Source organism: Theropithecus gelada, chromosome 3 (genome assembly GCF_003255815.1).
Source record: "Theropithecus gelada isolate Dixy chromosome 3, Tgel_1.0, whole genome shotgun sequence".
NCBI lineage: Eukaryota > Metazoa > Chordata > Mammalia > Primates > Cercopithecidae > Theropithecus > Theropithecus gelada.
Window position 1 is genome coordinate 12,217,552 of NC_037670.1, and position 26,769 is coordinate 12,244,320.

At 52.7% G+C, this 26,769-nt stretch overlaps 1 protein-coding gene across 1 annotated transcript; it reads right to left on the reverse strand.

Moving 5' to 3' along the window:
* Positions 1-1,949: 1,949 nt before the first annotated feature.
* On the reverse strand, positions 1,950-26,502 carry MUC12 (mucin 12, cell surface associated). The gene is made up of 14 exons (XM_025379357.1): positions 26,486-26,502; positions 24,782-25,255; positions 21,767-24,448; positions 14,349-14,926; positions 13,274-13,375; positions 11,385-11,512; positions 10,990-11,054; positions 7,685-7,833; positions 7,241-7,312; positions 6,989-7,151; positions 6,092-6,253; positions 4,492-4,568; positions 2,496-2,584; positions 1,950-2,288 (listed from the first exon to the last, which is right to left on the reverse strand). Exons 1-14 carry the CDS (start codon positions 26,500-26,502, stop codon positions 2,247-2,249), a joined length of 4,800 nt encoding a protein of 1,599 aa, XP_025235142.1. The 3' UTR covers positions 1,950-2,246.
* Between the last annotated feature and the right edge of the window lie 267 nt (positions 26,503-26,769).

Consider the following 26,769-nt stretch of genomic DNA (forward strand, 5'->3'; position numbering starts at 1 on the left):
CAGTTATCCCTCCTGCCCTGAGTCCCTGGGTCCCCATGACCAAGAAGCCCAAAGCAGCTGAGCTGGAATGATCCTCAGAGGTCCTAATGCCTTGTCTTTTGGGGAGACTGAGACGGGAGATGAACTGAGCAGCCCCAGGGTGCATAGCTGGTTCATGGCAGGATTAGAATCTGGGGCTCCTGAAACCCCATTTTGTGCCCGTGTGTTTATCCCGGAAACATTCCCCGGGGCACACAGCAGGGTGTGCTGGTGTGGGAGGTGACAGGGAGTTAGCGGGAACATTCACTGGGTAAGGACAGACCCTAACATGGGTTGAGCATCAGTCTTGTGCCAGGGATCATGCCTGGGGGTGGCTGTTGTCAGTCCTAGCAGCAGCCCTGAAAAGCAGGTGTTATTATTCTTATTTTCTGGAGGGGAGTCTGAGGCTCAGAAGGGCAAACTAAAGCTCAGAGACCCTCAACTGGACAAGGCTCCAATGCCCTGGCTCTTCCCGCCAAAGCTTGCTGGGGAGAGAAGAGAAGTCCAAGGGAGAGAAGAGAAGTCTGCCTGGGCACAGGGCTGAGCTCCAGGCAGAGGGCCCCCCTCATTGGTGCCTTGGAGGCAGCCCTCTCTCGGGGATGGGCAGACAGAGCAGGCTGGCCCCTGGGATGGGGGCCTCGTGGGCAGCAGGGCTTGGGGGTCACTTACCATGCTCTGCAGCAGCTTGTGGGGACAGGAGCGGAAGGACCAAGGTCAGCAGACACAGCGCCATGGTCCCTGGCCTCGGCATCGGAGCTCCGAGCATGTCTGACTTACCCGTTACCCCGGGAGGAGCTGGCAAAATGAGCCTCAGAGAAAGAAACTCATAAATAAATGGGTGCCAGAGACCTTTGGTCCCTGAGACACTGGGGACCAGGGGCCAGCCTGAGCCTGAGTCAGTCTGGAAGCTTCCCTCATGACTTGGGGCGCAGGGCCTGTTTCAGGCCAAAGGGCAGAGGGAGGGGGTGCCTCTCCCTGGCCCAGCAGCTCATAGGCATGAGGGTTATCAGCTTTATCACCCCAATAGAGGGGCAGCCCAGGGGGCCTGCAGGAGCCAGGGGGGAACTGATGAGACTCCCGCACCATGGGTGGTGGGAGATGGGCAAGAGGGGCCGGGCCTGAGCTGGGAAAGGAGGGAACCGCCTGCATTTGACCCTAACCCCTAGCAGGGACACCCCCTTTGTCTCTTTTCTAACCCTTCTTATTGGCCGGGTATGGTGGCTCACACCTGTAATCCCAGCAGTTTGGGAGGCTGACAAGGGCAGATCACTTGAGATCAGGAGTCTCAGATCAGCCTGGCCAACATGATGAAACCCTGTCTCTACTAAAAATACAAAAATCAGCCAGACATGGTGGCAGGCACCTGTAATCCCAGCTACTCAGAAGGCTGAGGCAGGAGAATCGCTTGAACCTGGGAGACAGAGGTTGCAGTGAGCCAAGATCATGCCACCGTACTCTAGCCTGGGCGACAGAGCAAGACTCTGTCTCAGAAAAAATAAATAAATAAAATAACCCTTCTTATTGTCCTATAAGTATGCCCTGAAGACATGGCCATGCCTGGGCCAGGGAGTTGTTGGGTCCGGTCTGTGGGTTCCGAGGTAAGCACGGCTCCCAGGGCCATCTGGAGTGACCCTGCCCTGTGCAAGCCCAACAGAGCCAAGTGCTCACTCCCTGGCCAACTGGGGTTGAACCTGAGGTCCTCTCCTGTCCCCAGAACCTGACCTTAGGCTTTTTTGCCACAGGGACCTCAGCAGGGGCAGGCCTAGCCCTGTCCTGACTGGAGCAGGGGAGGGGGCTCCCTGCCAGGACACAGGAAGGGGCCCAGAGCGTTTGTTCCATGACCGATTCAGCAGCCAGTCCTGGGAGGACTCTGACCCCCCACCTGACCCCCACTGCAGAAAGAGGGGAAGGAAACCTCTCACTTCACATTCTGAGCTTTAAGATTTGCTTTTATTGGTAGGGAAATTCCAGAGTGGGGAGTCACCCAGGAGGAGACAGGGGTGCTGAGGCTTCTGGGAGTCTGGGGGCTCCTGGATGGAAGGCCTCATAGCCCCCAGCAGGAGCACAGGCCCTGGACTGGCCAAGTCTGTCAGCTCTGATCAGGACCGGCTTCAGGGCCGGACTTCAGTCTCCTCTTGACCAACCCCGGGGGACTGCGGTCTGTGGTGGGCTCTGTGTGTGCCGCTCTCCTGTCCAGAGATAGATGAGGGTGGGAGGCCCCCACTGGCTCATACAGCAGATGCTACCATCTCCGGCCTCTGGATGTGGAGCTGGGGGGCGGGAGAGAAGAGGTGAGGCCAAGGGGCAGACCCGGGAAACGGGGAGCCCCAGGGGGAGGAGGGAGCCCTGGGGGTAGGAGGCATCCCCAGGAGGAGGAGGGAGTCCCAGGGGGAGGGAGGGAGTCCCAGGGGGAGGGAGGGAACCCCAGAGGAAGTGGAGCAGCCTCAGAAGGTGGGGGCAGCTCGCAGCTGAGTCACCTCTGTGCCTGAGTCAACAGTCTCCAGGGTGGGCCGGAAGTTGTTGTAGGCGTTCTCGAGGCTGAATCCGCTCTCCCTCAGATTCTGGTCTGTAGGGAGAGGCGGTGCTGAGTGATGGGAGCCTTGGTGGGGGGTGGGTGGGAGGGAGGACTCCGGGGCAGTGGGGATTTCTTCCAGCAAAAGAGTCAGCCCGGCATTTACCCTACACCCTTTCCTACTGCCGACCACCCCTCCGCCCCTGCATCACTGGGCAGCGGATAAGTGCCGAGCCTGCCTGGGGAGCCGCCCGCTGGACCCTGGAACAGGAGGGAGCGGAGCAGAACTCCCTCACATGCACGGGGTGGTAGCCTGGGCCACAGAGGAGCGTGCGTGCAGCCCTGGACTCAGGGATGAGGTCTGAGTGGAGCGGGAGGCAGGGCTGGCTCTGGGTCAGCAGGGCCGCACTCCCTCATAGCAACGGTAGCCATAGCAAGCAAAAGCGCTGCGCTTGGAATCTGCTTCCAGCATCCTCCCGGAGCACAGCGATCACTTACTTCCTGGTCCCGCAGAACCACTCACTCTCTTGACTCTGGGACTCACCCTGCACCTCTGACCCCTCTTTTCCTGCCTCCTTCGAGGTCGGGGTCCTCATGCCCTACCTGTCCGTCTGCGGTGGCTCCCCGGGGCGGGGGGTTCCACTTTCACCCTCCTCACTTCTCACTCTGCATTCTCCCGGACGAATGGACAAATCTCTATTCCAGTCCGTGGTTCAGGCTGCAGACCCCTCCCGGAGCTTCAGACAGGCACCAGCCTTGCAGCCTTCCCCTCAGCACCCACCAGCCCCCCAACTCAGTGTGCCCCACCGGCTGCTTCTCCCCCATCCATCGGGGCCCAAGGGTCAGCTCAGACAATCCTGGAAATCCTCCCTCACTCCCTCTCCCTCACCCACCCTCTCAACCTCACCTCCACCACCCCCTCAGCCTCACCTCTACCAGGCTGTGTCTCCTCTTCCTCCCCCACCCCTCAGCCTTACTTCCTCCACCTGGTCTCCCTGCTTTAGTGCTCCCAGAATGGCCTTTTGAGTAAAAAAAAATTCAAAATGTGGCCGGGCATGGTAGTTCACGCCTGTAATCCTAGCACTTTGGAGGCCAAGGCGGGTGGATCACCTAAGGTCCGGAGTTCGAGGCCAGCCTGGCCAACATGATGAAACCCTGTTTCTACCATCTCTACTAAAAATACAAAAATTAGCTGGGTGTGGTGGCATGCCTGTAATCCCAGCTACTAGGGAGGCTGAGGGCAGGAGAATCGCTTGAACCTGGGAGACAGAGGTTGCAGTGAGCCAAGATCACGCCACTGTACTCCAGCCTGGGCCAGAGAGCGAGACTCCGTCTCAAAAAAACAAAGTGGGGGGGGCGCCAAAGCCCCTCAACCCCCCACCCCATTCCTGAAGCCCTGCCAACCTCACATCCCTCACTTTTTGTGAGATTGACCTGCCTTCCCTTCCCCACCAAAAGCAAGCTCTTTCCCAACTGCAGGGTTTCTCATGCAGTCCCCCCACCTGGGGTGCCCTTTCCCTTATCCTCACTGGGATAAGGCCTCCCTGTACTGGGCTCCCCCTCTGTTGAAGGAGGAAGCGCACCTGCTTACCCACCTGCTCAAGAATTAGTCTCACCTCGGGGCTTATCTGATCCCCCATCCCCACCCAGGCTGGGTCAGGTTCTCCCCTCTGCTCCCTCTGCCCTGGGAATGGCCCTATCACCCTGCTTAGCTGAGTGTGCATTGGATGCCCTCACTGAGTTGGTCTCTAGGGACAGGATCTGGTTCTCAACCACTCCTGCACCCTTGCACACAGCAGGGGTGGTGTTTGGGTCCGGGGCTGCAGCGGGGGGAACGGGCTGTCAGCCACAGCCACCGTGAAGGGGGGCAGGACCCCACGTCACCCCCACAGGCACAGGCACCGCCCTGTCTTTCTTCACCCTCCAGCTCTGCTCATCCCCTTGCCCTTAACTAGAGGTACCTTCCCAGATGGCCGTCTTCTGGAAGGTGCCAGGGGTGCCTTCGTTTCGCCACTCTTGAGGCATATCATACTGTTGCCTGCAGACAGAAATGCTGTGAGCAGCTGTAGTCAAGGAGGCTGAGGAGGGACTTGGTGGACCCAGACCTTCAGCTTCCCTTGAGGGGACAGTCACAGCCACACCCCAAGTCAGAGACGGCAGCGATGATGGCAGAGAACAAAAGGTAGCATCACCATGGCTTCCCCTCTTCCAAGGCAGGCACTGGCCAGGCCTCCCGGCTGCCCCTCACTCCCTTTAGTGGGCCTCAGTTTCCATATCCGTGAGATGGGGGCATAGGGTAGCTCCCTTCAATTGCCGACTTCGGGCCAAGTACTGTGCCAGGGTTTCCCAGCAACCTTCACAGGTGCATCTTATCCCATTTTACAGCTGGGAAAAGCGAGACCCAGATGCTCCATCTCAGCTTCCCCATGTGGTGCCATGCTCTGTGGTGGCCAGGTGAGTGATAACTAACCACGGGGAATGTCATTACATAGTCTAATTTCCACACATAAGCTTCTGTTTCCAGTCTCTGTGTTATGGTTTGAACGTGTCCCTTAAAGTTCATGCATTGGAAATTTAACCCCCAACGCAGCAAAGCTGAGAGGTAGGACCTTGAAGACGTGATTAGGTCATGAAGGTGCTGTCCTCGTGAATGGATTAATGTCATTATCTCGAAAGTGGGTGTGTAATAAAAGCGAGTTCAGACAGCCGGGGGCCGGCAGCTCACGCCTGTAATCCCAACAACTTTGGAGGCTGAGGTGAGAGGACTGCTTGAGGCCAGGAGTTTCAGACCAGCCTGGGCAATATAGTGAGACCCTATCTCTACAAAACATTAAATTAAATTAAATTAAATTAAATTTAGGGCCGGGTGCAGTGGCTCACACCTGTAATCCCAGCACTTTGGGAAGCCAGGGTGTGTGGATCACTCGAGGTCAGGAGTTCGAGACCAGCCTGGCCAACATGGTGAAACCCCATCTCTACTAAAAATACAAAAATTAGCCAGGCATGGTGGAATGCACTTGTAATTCCAGCTACTCAGGAGGCTGAGGCACGAGAATCGCTTCAACCCAGGAGGCAGAGGTTGCAGTGAGTCGAGGTCATGCCACTGCACTCCAAGGTGAGAGCAAGACCCTGTCTCTTAAGGAAAAAAAAAAAAAGTGAGTTCAGCCCTCTCTTCCTCTCTGTCCATGTGATGCAGACTGCCTTCTTTCCATGCTGTGATGCAGCAAGAAAGTCCTGACCAGATGCAGCCCCTTGATCTTGGACTTCCCACCTCCAAAACTGTGAGCCAAATAAACTTCTACTGTTTACAATTACCCAGTGGTGGTATTCTGTTATAATAGCAGAAAATGAACTAAAACAGTCTGCCAAATTGATATATCTTATAGGAAGGCCGCCCTTTGCTGTACCCAGGGCTGGGAGGGTCTGGGCACCCCGTCTGGCCTCAGCCGACCTCTCTGACTATTGGCCTGGAAGGAGCAGAGCCTTAGGACATTCAGACAGTGGCTGCCCCAGGGTCTGTCCCCTGTCTCTGGGCCTGCGGTGCTGGCCTCACAAGCTCACCTGTGCAGTTTTCTCTGGGATAGGCTGAATAAGATGACCAGGATGATCAATGAGAGCAGCAGCACCGCCACCACAGCCCCCACGATGCCATACACGAGGCTCTTGGCGATGTTCCATTCACAGGTCTCTCCCCAGTACCAGTGTGTGTCCGTATTTGGGCACCTGGGGACACAGACAAACTCAGGCTGACCCCCCAGGATCTCTCACATCCAATATCCCAAGGGCAAACCCACTCTCCTAAACACAGGAAACCAGATCTCCCTCACTCCAAGGGCTGGAGCTCAGCCCCCAGAGAGCCTGGGTCCCTGACTTCCTCAGGCTGATGGGCACTGAAGGAGTTGGGGGGACCTGGAGACTGCAGATCAGGAATTGAAATGACTAGGGCTCGGGGGACCCGAGAGTGTTGGGTGTCTCGTCCCAGACACATGCCATTCACCCATCTAATCTCTAATCGTCTGCCACCTAAATGGACCTGTTATCGTGTTTTTTATTTTGCACTTTAATTTATGGTCTATGGACTTAGTGCTCTGGCTGCAGCTAGAGGTAACCATGACAGCATGGCTGGGATGACGTAAGGGAAATTAACAATATAGATAGATAGAGGTAGAGATACAGACACCGATAGAGATAGAGATAGATTTGGAACTTGATAGCTTGAACTTTCTCAGGAAGGGATTGCCCAGCTCTGGGACCTCTGTGTCTATAATCTACTCCTACTCCTCACTCTTGTGGGTGTGGGGGGTGGGGATGAGGATACAGGGGAGAGGGATGTCCAGGAGTGGGGAGGAGGCACCTGCCAAGTTCTACTCAATCCCTCCACCCTGTGGGTGACTGCTGGGGAGGGGGAGGGCCCTACCACCAGGACAGAGTAGGCGCTGGGCTTGTGGGGACACTCACAGGCAGCGGGGGCCACTGCGTTGCAGCTGACACACGCCCAGATTACAGTTCATTTGGGACTTCGTTCCTTTGGTGCACTTGTTCACACAGGCCAGCTTCCCATCCAAGACATCCGCATAGTAGAACTGGGCATATTCTTTGGCAGCCTTCTGGGTGCATTGCTCTGGGGGAGAGGGGCGGGCAGCACGCATGAGCCTGGCCAAAGCACCCCAGCCCCCACTCTTAGTGCCCACACTCCACACAGCTGCTTACCCTGGAAGTCAAAGCCCAGTGTCACCGATGAATCCACGAAAGTGTCCTCTTCACTATAGCACAGTATGGCCTCTGCTGAGAGTGGATAGGAAGGAAGATGGAACAGAGACACTTCCCTCTGCCTCCCTGGGGGTAGCCAGGCCTCTCTCTTCTTCTTTACTATGCCCTCCCGTGGGCCAGTACCCGTGGGGTCTTTGCCCACCCTAGACACGCAGCTGGGCTTATGAGGAGGCTCAAATGGGGATATGACAGCCTCAGCCTGGGACCGACAGGAGGCTGTTGGGAGCGGCTTTGGGATCTGGGGAAGGCATCCTGGGCCTGGCTTCTGGGTTCCTGTGGCAGGAGTCTTGGGAGTCCAGAAGAAAGAAGAGATAGGGGAGGGAGAGATCGAGGTCACGATCTCCAAGACGCCCATAGGTGTCAAGGGGTTTTAGGTGAGCCTACCTCTGCAGAAATCAGGATCATGAACTGTTTTGGTTTCATTCATAATCTTGGCCTTTACAATCTCTACCAGGTTTTCAAACAGTTCTTCATACTCTAAAGTGTAGTCTGCCTCCAGGATGACATCATTCTTGACCACGATGCTACCGTTGCTGGAAGTGGGAATTGTTTCATCAGTTACCCGTGTCACCACCCAGCCAGCAAGTGGAGACCAAGCACCCAGAGGGGTAATGGGAGATGAAGCAGCCATGTGCCCCACAGGTGAGAAAGAATACAGAGTCTTCCCCCCAGCAGCTGACCACCCAGACAGAGGGACGAGAGCAAAACAATTCAAGATCTCAAATATATCAGTGATCACAATAAATGCCAATGAGTGAAATTCATCTCTCGCAAAATAGAGGCTCTTGGATGAACAGGTGGAGAAATTTGAATCCCTGTGTCCTGTTGATGCGAAAGTAAAATAGTGCAGCTGCTATGGAAAACGGTATGGAGTTCCTCAAAAAATGTAAAATAGAATTAATGCATGATCCAGCAATTCTACTTCTGGGTATATATACAAAATAACTGAAAGCAGGTCTTGAATTTATATTTGTACCCTCGTGTTTTCAGTAGCATTATTTACCATAGCCAAAAGGTGGAAGCAAACCAAGGGTCCATCAACAGACAAATGGAGAAACAAAATGTGGTCTATTGTGGAATATTATTTAGCCTTAAAAAGGAAGAACAGGGCAGGAAGTGAGGTGGCTCATGCCTATCATCCCAGCACTTTGGCAGGCCAAGGTAGGAGGATTGCTTGAGGCCAGGAGTTCAAGACCAGCCTGGGCAACATGGTGAGACACCATCTCTACAAAAGATACAGAAATTAGCCAGCCAAGGTGGTGCACACTTGTAGTCCCGGCTACTCAGGAGGCTGCGGCAGGAGGATCACTTGAGCCCAGGAGTTTGAGGCTGCGGTGAGCTATGATTGCACCACTGCACTTCTGGCAACAGAGCAAGACCCCATATTTTAAAATTTTAAAAATAAAGAAAGAAAAAGAAAGGTAAGTTTATAACCTAGAAGTTACTTCTTCAATAGCCAATGATGCAACTGAGGGGAGAGGTCTTGAGGCAAGGCAAGTCACCTGTCACTGTCATTTTGAAAGATAAGTCAGTAGTAGGACTCAGGAGGACTTGAACAAAAAAAATCCTGAGCCAAAATGGAGAGAAAGACCAGGGTGCCAATGCTGAGCCAGGGACAAGGTTGGGGCACCGGGACCCTCTCTTCCCTGCTGCAAGGACACGGCACTCTTGAGGCACCCTTCCCACTCCTCTGTTTGCCTCTTTCCACTCTCCACTGGGGGCTCTGGCTAGATCTTAAATGTTGCTGCTTTCCAGCTTCATTCCTGGGAGACCCTCGTTTTGTGCTATGACCCTCCCTCACCCCCAACCTGGGCCATCTCATCCCACTCCCAGGACTTCCAGCGACATCCATCTGGGGATACCAATGCCCGTGTCTCTCATAAGACCCTTTAGAGGCTGGGCATGGTGGCTCACGCTTGTATTTCAGCACTTTGGGAGGCCGAGGCGGGAGGATCACTTGAACCCAGGAGTTTGAGACCAGCCTGGGCAACATAGCAAGACCCCATCTCTGCAAAAATTACAAACATTAGGTCAGAGGCGTGGCTTACACCTGTAATCCCAGCACTTTGGGAGGCCAAGGCGGGCAGATGACTTGAGGTCAGGAGTTCAAGACCAGCCTGGCCAACATGGTGAAACTGTGTGTCTACTAAAAATACAAAATTTAGCCAGGTGTGGTGACATGTGCCTGTAGTCCCAGCTACTTGGGAAGCTAAGGCAGGATAATCACTTGAACCTGCAAGAAGGAGGCTGCAGTGAGCCGACATTGCACCACTGCACTCCAGCCCGGGAGACAGAGCAAGACTCTGTCTCAGAAAAAGCAAAACAAAAAAATTACAAAAATTAGCCAAGCATGATGGCACAGGCCTGTAGTCCCAGCTACTCAAGAGACTGAGATGGGAGGATTGCTTGAACCTGAGAGGTTGAGCCTACAATGAGTCGTGATTATGCCACTGCATTCCAGCCTGGGCAAGAGAGCAAGACCCTGCCCCTCGATCCCCCCAAAATAAGACTCTTTAGGGCATATTCCACTGCTGTATCATGCAACTACTCCATGTGGCTGGGCCCTGGGCACTTGAAAGTTGACATGGTGCACACCAAACTCATTACCTCCTTCCCCCATTCTACCTCTCATGACATTCCTTGACCCAGCACAGGGCACCCCACACCTCCAGCAGCCCAGAAATCTGCCCTCATTCCTCATTCTTCTCTCCCTCCTCTCCCACAGCAAATTCCATGGTCTGCTGATCCTGCCTCCCAAAGACCTTTCACACTGGACCCGTTTGCTCCTATACTGTCACCTATCTGGTGTAGGCCACCATCATCTCCAGTACAGACTTCTGCTTATGCAATCTCCATCCTACAGCCAGACTGAGCTGTCTACTCTGCAGACTAGACACTATCCACTGTGGGCCTACACTGCTGATGCCGAAAGTCTGACTAACTTGGCATGAGCCATCTTTCCAACCTCCTGCCCAGTTACTGCTCCTTTGCTCTTAAGCACCCAGCTGTTCCGAGCGTCTTTAGGTTCCTGGAATCTGCCCTCCTCTCTCTCCTGTCTGGGCTCCTTCTCACTGATTCCCGCTGCTGCAACTGCCTCTCCTTCCCTTCCCCCTCTCTGGATCATTCCTCCTCATGCTTCAAGCCTCAGTTTTGCTGTTACTTTTTTTTTTTTTTTTTTGTACAGATGGGGTCTCGCTATGTTGCCCAGGCTAGTCTCTAATTCCTGGCCTGAAGTGCTCCTCCCACCTTGGCCTCGCAAAGCATTGAGATTACATGCATGAGCCACCACGCCCAGCCTGTTGCCAGTTTTCCCAGAAAGAATTCCCTCTGCCTCACCAAGCTTTGCTTTTGGGACCTCTCCCAGGGCACCCTGTGTGCCCCTCACTGTAACTCTAAGCAGACTGCACAGCCACTTTTCCGTCTGTGTTCTGCCACTCTGAGCTCCAGGAAAACGGGACTGCTGTGTTCCCAGCACCCAGCAGGGGGTTGGCTTTCAACAAATGTATGTTGACTGGATGAATGAATGAAGAATGAATGGTCTCACAGCCCCCCGCACTTACCTAGCGGCTGCAGTCCTCTCTGACCCAACCAGGTATTGACATTCTAGCCATTCATGATAGGAGGAGGCAGGAAAGCAGGGACAAGGAGGATTTCCCCACATCTATAAATCTGCCCCCCAATATACTCACAGCAATCTCCGAATGTTCACCCCTCTATACTGTGGAAGATCGTCGCCCGTCAAAACGACATCCATCTGAAAGAAACAAGGCAGTGAAGGTCACACAGAGCTACAGCGTGAAGACTCTCCTGTTCCCCGTCTCGAGGCAGCCCTAGGCACCCTTCTGTGGAGCCCACGTAAGATCCCATAGGAAGAACCACCACCCCAGGAAGCTCCCTCTGCCATAATGTGGGTCATGTGGGGCTGAAGGCTGGAAACTCTCAGAGGACCTCCTTTCAAGACTTAGGGAGACTGGTAGGGAGGGGGCTCATGAGCAGAACTCAGATCACTAAGTCAGGGTGCACTCCCCAATTTCCTCTCATGTGGGACATCACCCTGGGATGTCTGGGTGTGCCCTGGTCTTACCTGATTCTTGAAGAGGTTAGTGAAGCTCTGGTATTCCTGGGAGGATGAGTCATTCATCTGTTCTGTGAAATTTCTGTAAGTCACTTTCACTGTCATACCTAAAGTGGCATTGAGTTTTTCCGGGGTTTCTGTGGGAAAAGGCCATGGTATGCGTGAGACAGCGACCTCCCAATAATGTCCTCAAGTATTGATACAGTCTCTGCCTGTGGGTGTCTTGCAGGTGAAGGAAACTTAAGAGGAAGGTGGGGGTCACTGAGACTTCTGTTGCCTGTCTCCCAAAACCCTTAGGAGCCAGTGGCCAGGAGGGGAAGGGACAGTACTAAGTACAGAAGCCCTCTGATGAGAGGGACAGGTGAGCTAATGGAAAGGGCCCTGGGCCAGGTGCTGTGGCTCACACCTGTAATCCCAGTGCATTGGGGAGATGGGAAGACCTGCCTGGGCAACAAAGTGAGACCCTGTCTCCACAAAAGTAAAAACATTAGCCAGGCGTGGTGGTGCACACCTGTAGTCCCAGCTACTCAGGAGGCTGAGGCTGGAGGATAACTTGAGCCCAGGAGTTCAAGGCTGCAGTGAACTATGATCTGCACCTCTGCACTCCAGCCTGGGCCACAGAGTGAGACCCTATCTCAAAAGAAAGGGAGATTCCTAAAACTAAAAATAGAGCTACCATACAATTCAGCAATCCCACTGCTGGGTATATATCCAAAAGAAAGGAAATCAGTACATCGAAGAGATCTCTGCACTCCCATGTTTGTTGCTGTTCACAATAGCCAAGACTTAGAAGCAACCCGAGTGTCCATCAACAGATGAATGTATAGAGAAGACCTGGTACATATACACAATGGAGTACTATTCAGCCATTAAAAAGAATGAGATCCTGTCAATTGAACAACATGGATGAAGCTGGAGGTCATTGTTAAGTGAAATAAGCCAGGCACAGAAAGACAAACATTGCATGTTCTCACTTACTGGTGGAATCTAAAAGTCCAAACAATTGAACTCATGGAGGCAGAGTAGAAGGATGGTTACCAGAGGCTGGGAAGGGTAGTGGGGTGGCGGTGAGATGGAGGTGGGCATGGTTAATGGGTACAAAAAATGCATAGTTAGAAAGAATGAGTAAGACCTGCTATTTAACACAACAGCGTGACTATAGTCAATAAGAATTTAATTGTACATTTAAAAATAACTAAAATAGCTGGGTACGATGGCTCATGCCTGTAATCCCAGCACTTTAGGAGGCCGAGGCAGGCAGATCACCTAAGATCGGGAGTTCCAGACCAGCCTGGCCAATATGGTGAAACTCCGTCTCTATTAAAAATACAAAAATTAGCTGGGCATGATGGCCCATGCCTGTAATCTCAACTACTCAGGATGCTGAGGCAGGAGAACTGCCTGAATCCAGGAGGTGAAGGTTGCAGTGAGCCAAGATCGTGCCACCACACTCCAGCCTGGGAGACAGAGTGAGACTCTTTCTCAAAAAATGAAAAAATAAAATAAAATAAAATAAAATAACGAAAATAGCACAATTGGATTGTTTGTGACATAAAGATTAAATGCTTGAGGGAATGGGCACCCCATTTTCCATGCTGTGATTATTACACGTTGCATTCCTGTAACAAGACATCTCATGTATGCTCCATAAATATATACATCTACTATGTATCCCCAAAAATTAAAAATTAAAAAAAAATCGACCACCCCATTTTTCTACCTTCTACTTTTGTCCCTGAAGGCAGAGGTAGAAGGTTCATGCTCTCCCTACAGTGTTGCTGGGAAGAGTCACACCTCCTCCACCTGCAAGTGAGGCAGTGGTTGATCCAACACTGCCATGCTGTTTTCAGGGGTCAAAGGCCCTGCAAAGAGCTGCAGGTCTCAGAAAAGGTCATTACCTACAGGGAAGGATTCCAGAGGGGACAAGCACTGGTAACCAACGTAGCCTTGGGGACAGACGCATTGTTTTCCATTCCAGATTTGTCCTTCCTGGCATGACCCTGTGTAGAAAGAGAATCCACAGCAGTCACCACGGGAGCCCAAAGGGCAAAAACACGCACTCCCATTCCAGGTCCAGTCATTCAGCATCACACTGGAGAGGAGGATGGTGCCAGATGACCATGCAGCGACGAAGATGCCTCTGCTGCCACCCCCATCCCTGGGAGATAGTAAGAAAGTGAGGAGGAACAGCAGACAGTAAGGAAACAAAAGATACAACAGGTCCAGCTCTGAAAAAAGCACTCATGTATGAAAAGAGGACAACTCTACCCCTGGGATCACCTGAAACAGCAAGGAGCAAGAGTAGGAAATGTGAAACAGAACCACAGGAGACCAAAGAAGATGCAGATTCTCATGACGACAGAGAGAAGGCGGGCGGGCGCGGTGGCTCACGCCTGTAATCCCAGCACTTTGGGAGCCTGAGGTGGGTGGATCACATGAGGTCAGGAGCTTGCAGCTAGCCTGGTCAACATGGTAAAAACTCGTCTCTACTAAAAATATAAAAATTAGCTCGGTGTGGTGGTGGGCACCTGTAATCTAAGCCACTCGGGAGGATGAGGCGGGAGAATGGCTTGAACCCAGGAGGCAGAGGTTGCAGTGAGCCAAGATCGTGCCATTGCACTCCACCCTGGGCAACAGAGCAAGACTCTGTCTCAAAAAAAAAAAAAAAAAAAGAAAGAAAGAAACACAGAGAAGGGGTTCATAGAAGGATGCAAAAACAAACAAACAAACAACAAAACAGCAACCCCACCCTGGAGTCATAGAGGAAGGAGAGATTGTCATCATAGATGTGTGGGGACCAGTGAATGGCACATGAACACTGGAAGTGGTATCAAACCCAGAAACGGGATAGTCAGTAGACCAAAGTAAAGTGGAAGATAGAGGAAAAGAACCAAGAGTTTGTAATGGATGAAGAAGACTCATGGACAGGCCTGGAGAAGAAGCTAAATGTGGATGAAATTGAAAGAGCAGTACCTGGCACTAAGGTTTGCAGGCTTTCAGTAGACGCAATTGTAAAAGGGAAGCTTGGACTGGTGTGGAAGGTGGTAGATTCCACAGTGAGGCCTGATGTGCTGGAACTGGCAGGAAAGAGGGTTGTGTAAGTAGTGGATGGGCTCATGTAGAAAGTTGTAGATTCTTCAACGAGAGCTGAGGTTGTGGAGTGGGGAGGTAAGGGTGTTGTTCCAGTTGCGTCTGAGCTGCTATGGAAGGCTGTTGATTCCTCACCGAGGTCTGTGGTTGTGAGGGTGGCAGGTAACACTATTTCGGTGAAGCGTGGGCTGCCAAGGAAAGCTGTAGATTGTTCACCATGAATGGAGGTTGTGGTGCTGTGAGAAAACGCTGTGGTTTCAGTTGAGCCTGGGCTGCTGTAGATGGTGGTAGATTCCTCACTGAGGCGTGGCATGGTGGTGCTGGCCGGAGACACTGTTGAGTGAGTTGAGCCCGGTTGGCTATGGGAGGTGGTGGATTCTTCACTGACGCCAAGGCTTGTCGCACTGGCAGGTGAGAGTGTTGTGGTCGGTGATCTGGGGCTACTGTGGAAGGTGGTAGATGTATCACTGAGGCCTGTTGTTGTGGTACTGCCAGGTAACATTGTTATTTCAGCTGTGCCTGGACTGATGGGTGAGATTGTAGATTCTCCACGACCTGAGGTTGTGGAGTGGGAGGGTGAGGGTGTTGTTCCAGTTGCATCTGGGCTGCTGTGGACTATCGTTGATTCCTCACTACGGCCCAGGCTTGTGGAGCTGACAGAAAAGTGGGTTGTTGGAGTTGAGCTCGGGCTTCTATGGTAGGATGTAGATACATCAACATAGGTAGATGTGGTAGTAGGAGGTGCAGGCGTAGTGTCATTTGAGCTTGACCAGCTCAGCAAGGTGGTAGCTTCTCCCTGACGGGTTGTAGAGCCGACAGGGGACAGTGTTGTGTGTGGTGAGCCAGTTCTGCTGTGGACGGGCGTAGATGCTTCAACGAGGCCTGAGGTTGTGGTGTTGTCAGGGAAGAGTGTGGTGTGAGTGAAGCCTGGGCTGCTATGGAAGGTTTTGGATTCTTGACCAAGAGATGATGCTGTGGTACTGCCAGGGGACAGTGTTGTGTCAGTTGAGCCTGGGCTGCTGTGGGAAGTTGTAGATTCCTGACTGAAGCCTGGTATGGTGGTGCTGTCAGGGAACGCCGTTGTGTGCGTTGACCCTGGTCGGCTGAGGGAGGTGGTGGATTCTTGACTGACACCTGACCTTGTCGTGCTGCCAGGTGAGAGTGTTGTGTCTGGTGATCTGGGACTACTGTGGAAAGTGGTCGATTTCTCACTGAGGCCTGGTGTTGTGGTACTGTCGGGTAATATTGTTGTTTCCACTGAGCCTGAAGTGATGGGTGAGGTTGTAGATTCTCCAACAAGAGCTGAGACCGTGGAGCGGGTAGGTAAGAATGTGGTTTCCATTGTGTCTGGGCTGCTGTGGGATGCTGTTGATTCCTTACTATGGCCTGAGGTTGTGGAGCTGTCAGGGAAGTGTGTTGTTGCAGTTGAGCCCGGGCTGCTGACGGCGGTAGTAGACTCTTCAACAAGGGTAGTTGTGGTGCTGGGAGGTGAAGGTGCTGTGTGAGTTGAGCCTGGGTGGGTTTGGAAGGTGGTAAATTCTCCCTGAAGGCCTGGGCTTGTGAAGCTGGCAGAGGACAGTGTTGTGTGTCGTGAGCCAGTGCTGCTGTGGATGGGTGTAGAGGCTTCATCGAGGCCTGAGGTTGTGGTGTTTTCAGGTGAGACTGTGGTTTCAGTGGAGCCTGGGCTGCTGGGGAAGGTTGTAAAATCTTGATCAAGGGATGAGGCTGTGGTACTGCCAGGGGACAGTGCTGTGTCTGTTGAACTTTGGCTGCTGTGGGAAGTTGTAGGTTCCTGACTGAGGCCTGACATGGTGGTGCTGTCGGGGAACGCTTTTGTGTGCTTTGAGCCTGGTTGACTAAGGGATGTGCTGGATTCTTCACTGATGCCTGAGCTTGTTGTGGTTGCAGGTGAGAGTGTTGCATCTGGTGATCTGGGGCTAGTGTAGAAGGTGGTAGATTTCTCACTGAGGCTTGGTGATGTGGTAATGCCAGGTAAAGTTGTTGTTGTATCAGTTGAGGTTGGACTCATGGGTGAGGTTGTAGATTGTCCAACAAGGCCTGAGGTTGTGGAGCGGGCAGGTGGGAGGGTTGTTGCACTTGAGCCTGAGGTGTTGGGGAAGGTTGTTGGTTCCTCACCGAGGTCTGTGGTCGTGAGGGTGGCAGGTAACACTGTTTGGGTGGAGACAAGGCTGCCGGGGAGGGCTGTAGATTGCTCAGTGAGTCCCAAGTTGGTGGTGTCCTCAGTGAACAGTGTTGTGTGAGTTGAGGCTGGCCGGTTGTGGATGGTTGTGGATTCTTCCCCACGAATTGAGGTTGTGCTGCTGCGAGGGGACACAGTGGTTTCAGTTGAGCCTGGGCTGCTGTAGATGGTGGTAGATTCCTCACTGAGGCCTGGCGTGGTGGTGCTGGCCAGAGACACTGTTGAGTGAGTTGAGCCTGGTTGGCTATGGGATGTGGTGGATTCTTCACTGACGCCTAGGTTTGTCACGCTGACAGGTGTGAGTGTTGTGGTCGGTGATCTGGGGCTACTGTGTAAGGTGGTAGATGTCTCACTGAGGCCTGTTGTTGTGGTACTGCCAGGTAACATTGTTATTTCAGCTGTGCCTGGACTGATGGGTGAGATTGTAGATTCTCCACGACCTGAGGTTGTGGAGTGGGTGAGTGAGGGTGTTGTTCCAGTTGCATCTGGGCTGCTGTGGACTACTGTTGATTCTTCACTACGGCCCAAGCTTGTGGAGCTGACAGAAAAGTGGGTTGTTGGAGTTGAGCTCGGGCTTCTATGATAGGATGTAGATACATCAACATAGGTTGATGTGGTAGTAGGAGGTGCAGGCGTAGTGTCATTTGAGCTTGACCATCTCGCGAGGGTGGTAGCTTCCCCCTGCCGGGTTGTAGAACCGACAGGGGACAGTGTTGTGTGTGGTGAGCCAGTCCTGCTGTGGACGGGCGTAGATGCTTCAACGAGGCCTGAGGTTGTGGTGTTGTCAGGGAAGAGTGTGATGTGAGTGGAGCCTGGGCTGTTGTGGAAGGTTGTGGATTCTTGATCAAGGGATGATGCTGTGGTACTGCCAGGGAACAGTGTTGTGTCAGTTGAGCCTGGGCTGCTGTGGGAAGTTGTAGATTCCTGACTGAAGCCTGGTATGGTGGTGCTGTCAGGGAACGCCGCTGTGTGCATTGACCCTGGTCGGCTGAGGGAGGTGGTGGGTTCTTGACTGACACCTGAGCTTCTCGTGCTGCCAGGTGAGAGTGTTGTGTCTGGTGATCTGGGACTACTGTGGAAAGTGGTCGATTTCTCACTGAGGCCTGGTGTTGTGGTACTGTCAGGTAATATTGTTGTTTCCACTGAGCCTGAACTGATAGGTGAGGTTGTAGATTCTCCAACAAGAGCTGAGACCATGGAGCGGGTGGGTAAGAATGTGGTTTCCATTGTGTCTGCGCTGCTGTGGGATGCTGTTGATTCCTTACTATGGCCTGAGGTTGTGGAGCTGTCAGGGAAGTGTGTTGTTGCAGTTGAGCCCGGGCTGCTGTTGGCGGTAGGAGATTCTTCAACAAGGGTATTTGTGGTGCTGAGAGGTGAAGGTGCTGTGTGAGTTGAGCCTGGGTGGTTCTGGAGGGTGGTAGATTCTCCCTGAAGGCCTCCCTGAGGGCTTGTGGAGCTGGCAGGGGACAGTGTTGTGTGTCGTGAGCCACTGCTGCTGTGGATGGGTGCAGAGACTTCACCGAGGCCTGCGGTTGTGAGGTTTTCATGTGAGACTGTGGTTTCAGTGGAGCCTGGGCTGCTGGGGAAGATTGTAAAATCTTGATCAAGGGATGAGGCTGTGGTACTGCCAGGGGACAGTGTTGTGTTTGTTGAGCTTTGGCTGCTGTGGGAAGTTGTAGGTTCCTGACTGAGGCCTGACATGCTGGTGCTGTCAGGGAACGCTGTTGTGTGCTTTGAGCCTGGTTGACTAAGGAATGTGCTGGATTCTTCACTGACGCCTCTGCTTGTTGTGGTTGCAGGTGAGAGTGTTGCATCTGGTGATCTGGGGCTAGTGTAGAAGGTGGTAGATTTCTCACTGAGGCTTGGTGATGTGGTAATGCCAGGTAAAGTTGTTGTTGTATCAGTTGAGCTGGGACTCATGGGTGAGGTTGCAGATTGTCCAACAAGGCCTGCGGTTGTGGAGCGGGCAGGTGAGAGTGTTGTTCCACTTGAGCCTGAGCTGCTGGGGAAGGTTGTTGGTTCCTCACCGAGGTCTGTGGTTGTGAGGGTGGCAGGTAACACCGTTTGGGTGGAGACAAGGCTGCCGGGGAAAGCTGTAGATTCCTGAGTGAGTCCCAAGGTGGTGGTGACCTCAGTGAACAGTGTTGTGTGAGTTGAGGCTGGCAGGCTATGGAAGGTTGTGGATTCTTCCCCATGAATTGAGGTCGTGCTGCTGCCAGGGGACACTGTGTTTTCAGTTGAGCCTGGGCTGCTGTAGATGGTGGTAGATTCCTCACTGAGGCCTGGCGTGGTGGTGCCGACTGGTGACACTGTTGAGTGAGTTGAGCCCGGTTGGCTATGGGAGGTGGTGGATTCTTCACTGACGCCAAGGCTTGTCGCACTGGCAGGTGAGAGTGTTGTGGTCGGTGATCTGGGGCTACTGTGGAAGGTGGTAGATGTATCACTGAGGCCTGTTGTTGTGGTACTGCCAGGTAACATTGTTATTTCAGCTGTGCCTGGACTGATGGGTGAGATTGTAGATTCTCCACGACCTGAGGTTGTGGAGTGGGAGGGTGAGGGTGTTGTTCCAGTTGCATCTGGGCTGCTGTGGACTATCGTTGATTCCTCACTACGGCCCAGGCTTGTGGAGCTGACAGAAAAGTGGGTTGTTGGAGTTGAGCTCGGGCTTCTATGGTAGGATGTAGATACATCAACATAGGTAGATGTGGTAGTAGGAGGTGCAGGCGTAGTGTCATTTGAGCTTGACCAGCTCAGCAAGGTGGTAGCTTCTCCCTGACGGGTTGTAGAGCCGACAGGGGACAGTGTTGTGTGTGGTGAGCCAGTTCTGCTGTGGACGGGCGTAGATGCTTCAACGAGGCCTGAGGTTGTGGTGTTGTCAGGGAAGAGTGTGGTGTGAGTGAAGCCTGGGCTGCTATGGAAGGTTTTGGATTCTTGACCAAGAGATGATGCTGTGGTACTGCCAGGGGACAGTGTTGTGTCAGTTGAGCCTGGGCTGCTGTGGGAAGTTGTAGATTCCTGACTGAAGCCTGGTATGGTGGTGCTGTCAGGGAACGCCGTTGTGTGCGTTGACCCTGGTCGGCTGAGGGAGGTGGTGGATTCTTGACTGACACCTGACCTTGTCGTGCTGCCAGGTGAGAGTGTTGTGTCTGGTGATCTGGGGCTACTGTGGAAAGTGGTCGATTTCTCACTGAGGCCTGGTGTTGTGGTACTGTCGGGTAATATTGTTGTTTCCACTGAGCCTGAACTGATGGGTGAGGTTGTAGATTCTCCAACAAGAACTGAGACTGTGGTGCGCGTGGGTAAGAATGTGTTTTGCATTGTGTCTGGGCTGCTGTGGGATGCTGTTGATTCCTCACTATGGCCTGAGGTTGTGGAGCTGTCAGGGAAGTGTGTTGTTGCAGTTGAGCCTGGGCTGCTGTCGGCGTTAGTAGATTCTTCAACAAGGGTAGTTGTGGTGCTAGGAGGTGAAGGTGCTGTGTGAGTTGAGCCTGGGTGGGTCTGGAAGGTGGTAGATTCTCCCTGAAAGTCTCCCTGAGGGCTTGTGGAGCTGACAGGGTACAGTGTTGTGTGTCGTGAGCCAGTGCTTCTGTGGATGGGTGTGGATGCTTCGTCGAGGCCTGAGGTTGTGGTGTTTTCAGGTGAGACTGTGGTTTCAGTGGAGCCTGGGCTGCTGGGGAAAGTTGTTAAATCTTGATCAAGAGATGACGTTGTGGTACTGCCAGGGGACAGTGATGTGTCTGTTGAACTTTGACTGCTGTGGGAAGTTGTAGGTTCCTGACTGAGGCCTGGTATGGTGGTGCTGTCAGGGAACGCTTTTGTGTGCTTTGAGCCTGGTTGACTAAGGGATGTGCTGGATTCTTCACTGACGCCTGAGCTTGTTGTGGTTGCAGGTGAGAGTGTTGCATCTGGTGATCTGGGGCTAGTGTAGAAGGTGGTAGATTTCTCACTGAGGCTTGGTGATGTGGTAATGCCAGGTAAAGTTGTTGTATCAGTTGAGGTTGGACTCATGGGTGAGACTGTAGATTGTCCAACAAGGCCTGAGGTTGTGGAGCGGGCAGTTGAGAGTGTTGTTCCACTTGAGCTTGAGCTCCTGGGGAAGGTTGTTGGTTCCTCACCGAGGTCTGTGATTGTGAGAGTGGCAGGTAACACCGTTTGCGTGGAGACAAGGCTGCCAGGGATGGCTGTGGATTCCTGAGTGAGTCCCAAGGTGGTGGTGTCCTCAGTGAACAGTGTTGTGTGAGTTGAGGCTAGCCGGTTGTGGAAGGTTGTGGATTCTTCTCCACTAATTGAGGTTGTGCTGCTGTCAGGTGACACTGTGTTTTCAGTTGAGCCTGGGCTGCTGTAGATGGTGGTAGATTCCTCACTGAGGCCTGGTGTGGTGGTGCTGGCCAGAGACACTGTTGAGTGAGTTGAGCCCAGTTGGCTATGGGAGGTGGTGGATTCTTCACCGACGCCTAGGCTTGTCATGCTGGCAGGTGAGAGTGTTGTGGTCGGTGATCTGGGGCTACTGTGGAAGGTGGTAGATGTCTCACTGAGGCCTGTTGTTGTGATACTGCCAGGTAACATTTTTATTTCAGTTGTGCCTGAACTGATGGGTGAGATTGTAGATTCTCCACGACCTGAGGTTGTGGAGTGGGAGGGTGAGGGTGTTGTTCCAGTTGCATCTGGGCTGTTGTGGACTATTGTTGATTCCTCACTCTGGCCTAAGCTTGTGGAGCTGACAGAAAAGTGAGTTGTTGGCGTTGAGCTCGGGCTGCTTTGGTAGGATGTAGATACATCAACAAAGGTTGATGTGGTAGAAGGAGGTGCAGGTGTAGTGTCATTTGAGCCTGACCAGCTGGCAAGTGTGGTAGCTCCCCCCTGATGGGTTGTAGAGCCGACAGAGGACAGTGTTGTGTGTGTTGAGCCAGTCCTGCTGTGGACAGGCGTAGATGCTTCAACGAGGCCTGAGGTTGTGGTGTTGTCAGGGAAAAGTGTGGTGTGAGTGGAGCCTGGGCTGCTGTGGAAGATTGTGGATTCTTGACCAAGGGATGATGCTGTGGTCCTGCCAGGGAACAATGTTGTGTTTCTTGAGCCTGGGCTGCTGTGGGAAATTGTAGATTCCTGACTGAGGCCTGGTATGGTGGTGCTGTCAGGGAACGCCGTTGTGTGCATTGACCCTGGTTGGCTGAGGGAGGTGGTGGGTTCTCCACTGACACCTGAGCTTCTCCTACTGCCAGGTGAGAGTGTTGTGTTTGATGATCTGGGGCTACTGTGCAAAGTGGTCGATGTCTCACTGAGGCCTACTATTGTGTTACTGCTGGGTAACATTGTTGTTTCCACTGAGCTTGAACTGATGGGTGAGGTTGTAGATTCTCCAACAAGAACTGAGACCGTGGAGCGGGTGGGTAAGAATGTAGTTTCCATTGCATCTGGGCTGCTGTGGGATGCTGTTGATTCCTCACTATGGCCTGAGGTTGTGAAGCTGTCAGGGAAGTGTGTTGTTGCAGTTGAGCCCGGGCTGCTGTTGGCGGTAGGAGATTCTTCAACAAGTGTAGTTGTGGTGGTAGGAGGTGAAGGTGCTGTGTGAGTTGAGCCTGGGTGGGTCTGGAAGGTGGTAGATTCTCCCTGAAGGCCTCCCTGAGGGCTTGTGGAGCTGGCAGGGGACAGTGTTGTGTGTCGTGAGCCAGTGCTTCTGTGGATGGGTGTAGATGCTTCATCAAGGCCTGAGGTTGTGGTGTTTTCAGGTGAGACTGTGGTTTCAGTGGAGCCTGGGCTGCTGGGGAAGGTTGTAAAATCTTGGTCAAGGGATGAGGCTGTGGTACTGCCAGGGGACAGTGATGTGTCTGTTGAGCTTTGGCTGCTGTGGGAAGTTGTAGGTTCCTGACTGAGGCCTGACATGGTGGTGCTGTCGGGGAACGCTGTTGTGTGCTTTGAGCCTGGTTGACTAAGGGATGTGCTGGATTCTTCACTGACGCCTGAGCTTGTTGTGGTTGCAGGTGAGAGTGTTGCATCTGGTGATCTGAGGCTAGCGTAGAAGGTGGTAGATTTCTCACTGAGGCTTGGTGATGTGGTAATGCCAGATAAAGTTGTTGTTGTATCAGTTGAGGTTGGACTCATGGGTGAGGTTGCAGATTGTCCAACAAGGCCTGTGGTTGTGGAGCGGGCAGGTGACAGTGTTGTTTCACTTGAGCCTGAGCTGCTGGGGAAGGTTGTTGTTTCCTCACCGAGGTCTGTGGTTGTGAGGGTGGCAGGTAACACCGTTTGGGTGGAGACAAGGCTGCCGGGGAAGGCTGTAGATTTCACAGTGTGTCCCAAGGTGGTGGTGACCTCAGTGAACAGTGTTGTGTGAGTTGATGCTGGCAGGCTGTGGAAGGTTGTGGATTCTTCCCCACGAATTGAGGTTGTGCTGCTGCCAGGGGACACTGTGGTTTCAGTTGCGCCTGGGCTAGTGTAGATGGTGGTAGATTCCTCACTGAGACCTGGCATGGTGGTGCTGGCTGGTGACACTGTTGAGTGAGTTGAGCCCGGTTGGCTATGGGAGGTAGTGGATTCTTTACTGACGCCAAGGCTTGTCATGCTGGTATGTGAGAGTGTTGTGGTCGGTGATCTGGGGCTACTGTGGAAGGTGGTAGATGTCTCACTGAGGCCTGTTGTTGTGGTACTGCCAGGTAATGTTGTTATTTCAGCTGCGACTGGACTGATGGGTGAGACTGTAGATTCTCCACGACCTGAGGCTGTGGAGTGGGCGGGTGAGGGTGTTGTTCCAGTTGCATCTGGGCTGCTGTGGACTATTGTTGATTCCTCACTACGGCCCAAGCTTGTGGAGCCTCGAGAAAAGTGGGTTGTTGGAGTTGAGCTCGGGCTGCTTTGGTAGGATGTAGATACATCAGCAAAGGCTGATGTGGTAGTAGGAGGTGTAGGCATAGTGTCATTTGAGCTTGACCAGCTCCTGAGGGTGGTAGGTTCCCCTTGATGGGTTGTAGATCGGACAGAGGACAGTGTTTTGTATGGTGAACCAGTGCTGCTGTGGACGGGTGTAGATGCTTCAAGGAGGCCTGAGGTTGTGGAGTTGTCAGGGAAGTGTGTGGTATGAGTGGAGCCTGGGCTGCTGTGGAAGGTTGTGGATTCTTGACCAAGGGATGATGCTGTGGTCCTGCCAGGGAACAGTGTTGTGTCAGTTGAGCCTGGGCTGCTGTGGGAAGTTGTCGATTCCTGACTGTGGCCTGGTATGGTGGTGCTGTCAGGGAACGCCGTTGTGTGCGTTGACCCTGGTCGGCTGAGGGAGGTGGTGGATTCTTCACTGACAGATGAGCTTGTCGTGCTGCCAGGTGAGAGTGTTGTGTCTGGTGATCTGGGGCTACTGTGGAAAGTGGTCGATTTGTCCCTGAGGCCTGGTGTTGTGGTACTGTCGGGTAATATTGTTGTTTCCACTGAGCCTGAACTGATGGGTGAGGTTGTAGATTCTCTAAGCAGAGCTGAGACCGTGGAGCGGTTGGGTAAGAATGTGGTTTCCATTGCGTCTGGGCTGCTGTGGGATGCTGTTGATTCCTCACTATGGCCTGAGGTTGTGGAGCTGTCAGGGAAGTGTTTTGTTGCAGGAGAGCCCAGGTTACTGTGGTAACTTGAAGATTCTTTAACAAGGGCAGATGTGGTTCTAGGAGGTGATGGTGTGTGAGTTGTGCTGCTGTAGGAAGTTGTTGATTCTTCACTGCGTCCTGAGGTTGTAGTGCTTTCAGGGAAGAGTGTTGTCTCCATTGAGCCTGGACTGCTGTGGGAAGTTGTTGATTTTTCACTGAGGCCTAACGTTGTGGTGCTGGCCAGTAACAGCGTTGTGTGCACTGAGTCTGGCATGCTGGGGATGGTTGTAGGCTTCTCACTGAGCCCTGAAGTTGTAGCACTGGCAGGTAACAGTGTTGTGTGCATTGAGCCTGGTCGGCTGTGGGATGTGGTGAGTTCTTCCCTGATGCCTGAGCTTGTCTTGCTGGCAGGGGAAAGTGTTGTGTCTGCTGCTCTGGGGCTACCGTAGATGGTGGTAGGTTTCTTACTGAGGCCTGGTGTTGTGGTACTGCCACTTAACATTGCTGTTTCCGTTGAGCCTGAACTGATGGGTGATACTGTGTATTCTCCAAGAACTGAGGTTGTGGAGCGGGTAGGTAAGAGTGTTGTTCCAGTTCCATCTGCGCTGCTGTGGACTTTTGTTGATTCCTCACCATGGTCCAAGGTTTTTGAGCTGGCAGAAAATTGTGTTGTTGTAATTGAGGTCTGTCTGCTGTGGTAGGTTGTAGATACTTCAACAGGGGCTGATGTGGTGCTAGGATGTGAAGGTGTTGTGTCATTTGAGCTTGGCCAGCTCTGGAAAGTTCCAGATTCTTCCTGAAGGCCAGCGCTTGTGGAACTGGCAGGGGACAGTGTTGTGTGTGTTGAGCCAGTGCTGTTGTGGACGTGTTTAGATGTTTCAGTGATGCCTGAGCTTGTGGTGCTGTGAGGGAAGAGTGTTGTGTGACTGGAGCCTTGGCTGCTGTGGAAGGTTGTATATTTCGAGCCCTCTGAGATGGTGGCAGAGACAATGGGTTTTACAGTAGTAAATCTGGTTGATATCCCATAGCCACTAAAAGTGGTAAAAGAGTCACTTGAACTGGGTGTGGATGCAGAACTTGTATTATCTTCAGTACTAGTGCTTTCTGTTGAGCCTGTGAGTTGAGAGAAACCAGAGAAAGTGCTATGATTTATGACTGTCTCCTACAGTAGCCCCAGATCACCAGACAGATGTGGTGCTAGTCAACTCTGACACATCCAGGCTGAAAGATACCTGGTCACCTCGTGATATTGAAGCTCAAGTCCCTCTTTCAGGGGCATAGGAAGGGTCGAGTAAACCTGTAGATTTGAAGAAATCTCACTGGTGGTGTAGACTAGCAGTCCCCAACCTTTTTGGCACCAGGAACCGATTTCATGGAAGACAATTTTTCCAAGGACTGGGACTGGGGGCTGTTGGGGGATGGTTCCAGGATGGTTCAAGCACATTACATTTACCATTAGATTCTCATAAGGAGGGTGCATGCACAGTTCACAATAGGGTTAGAGCTCAGCTTTGCTGGCCCATTGCTCACTTCTTGCTGTGAGTCCTAGTTCCTAACAGGCCACGGACCTGTTCTGGTCTGGGGCCAGGGGGTTGGGGACCCCTCGTGTAGACCCTTGTGTCTTCTGTGGAATATAACCGTTTGGCTAGTGGGCAAGGTGTCACTAGATAATTTTCTGAATCTTGACTGTAATTTGTAACTTGAATTTTTAGGGCCGGGTGCGGTGGCTTATGCCTGTAATCCCAACACTTTGGGAGGCCAAGACGGGTGGATCACTTGCGGTCAGGAGTTCGAGACCAGTTTGGCCAACAGAGTGAAATCCCATCTCTACTAAAAATACAAAAAAACTTGCCAGGTGTGGTGGTGCACACCTGTTATCCCAGCTACTTGGGAGGCTAGGGCACGAGAATCACTTGAACCCAGGAGGTGGAGGTTGCAGTGAGCTGAGATCATGACACTGCACTCCAGCCTGGTGACAGAGTGAGACATCGTCTCAAAAAAAAGAAGAAGAAGAAGGAACTTGAATTGTTAGTAGTGTGGCTCTGGGTTTTGACATCTGTATAGTGGTGGAGAACTGTACTTATATGCCTCTGTCCAGTATTACCTGCTGTTTCCACCCTAGCCACACTGGGACATGTTCATCTATCAAGGTGCTCAGGCATCAACTCCAGCAGAAGGTTGTACTCCCACAAATGCCCCCACACACATTCCTTCTGTACCTCACATTCTGCGTTTTGCAGACCTTATATTGTCTGGCTTACACATTGTACTTGTCCATTTTCACACTGCTGATAAAAACATACCCAAGGCCAGGTGTGGTGGTTCATGCCTGTAATCCTAGCACTTTGGGAGGCCGAGGTGGCAGATCACTTGAAGTCAGGAGTTCGAAACAAGCCTAGGCATCATTGTGAAACCCAGTCTCTACTAAAAGTACAAAAATTAGCCAGGTGTTGTGGCAGCCACCTGTAATCCCAGCTACTTGGGAGGCTGAGGCAGGAGAATCACTTGAACCCGGGAGGCAGAGGTTGCAGTGAGCTGAGATCGC

Coding starts and splice junctions, on each gene's coding strand:
- MUC12 (XM_025379357.1), bottom strand. Junction 14,927..21,766: donor ATACCAGGCCTCAGTCAGGA/ATCTACAATTTC, acceptor CCTCAGTGATAC/ATCTACCACCTTCCACAGTA. Junction 13,376..14,348: donor CCTGCAAACCTTAGTGCCAG/GTACTGCTCTTT, acceptor CTTTCTACACAG/GGTCATGCCAGGAAGGACAA.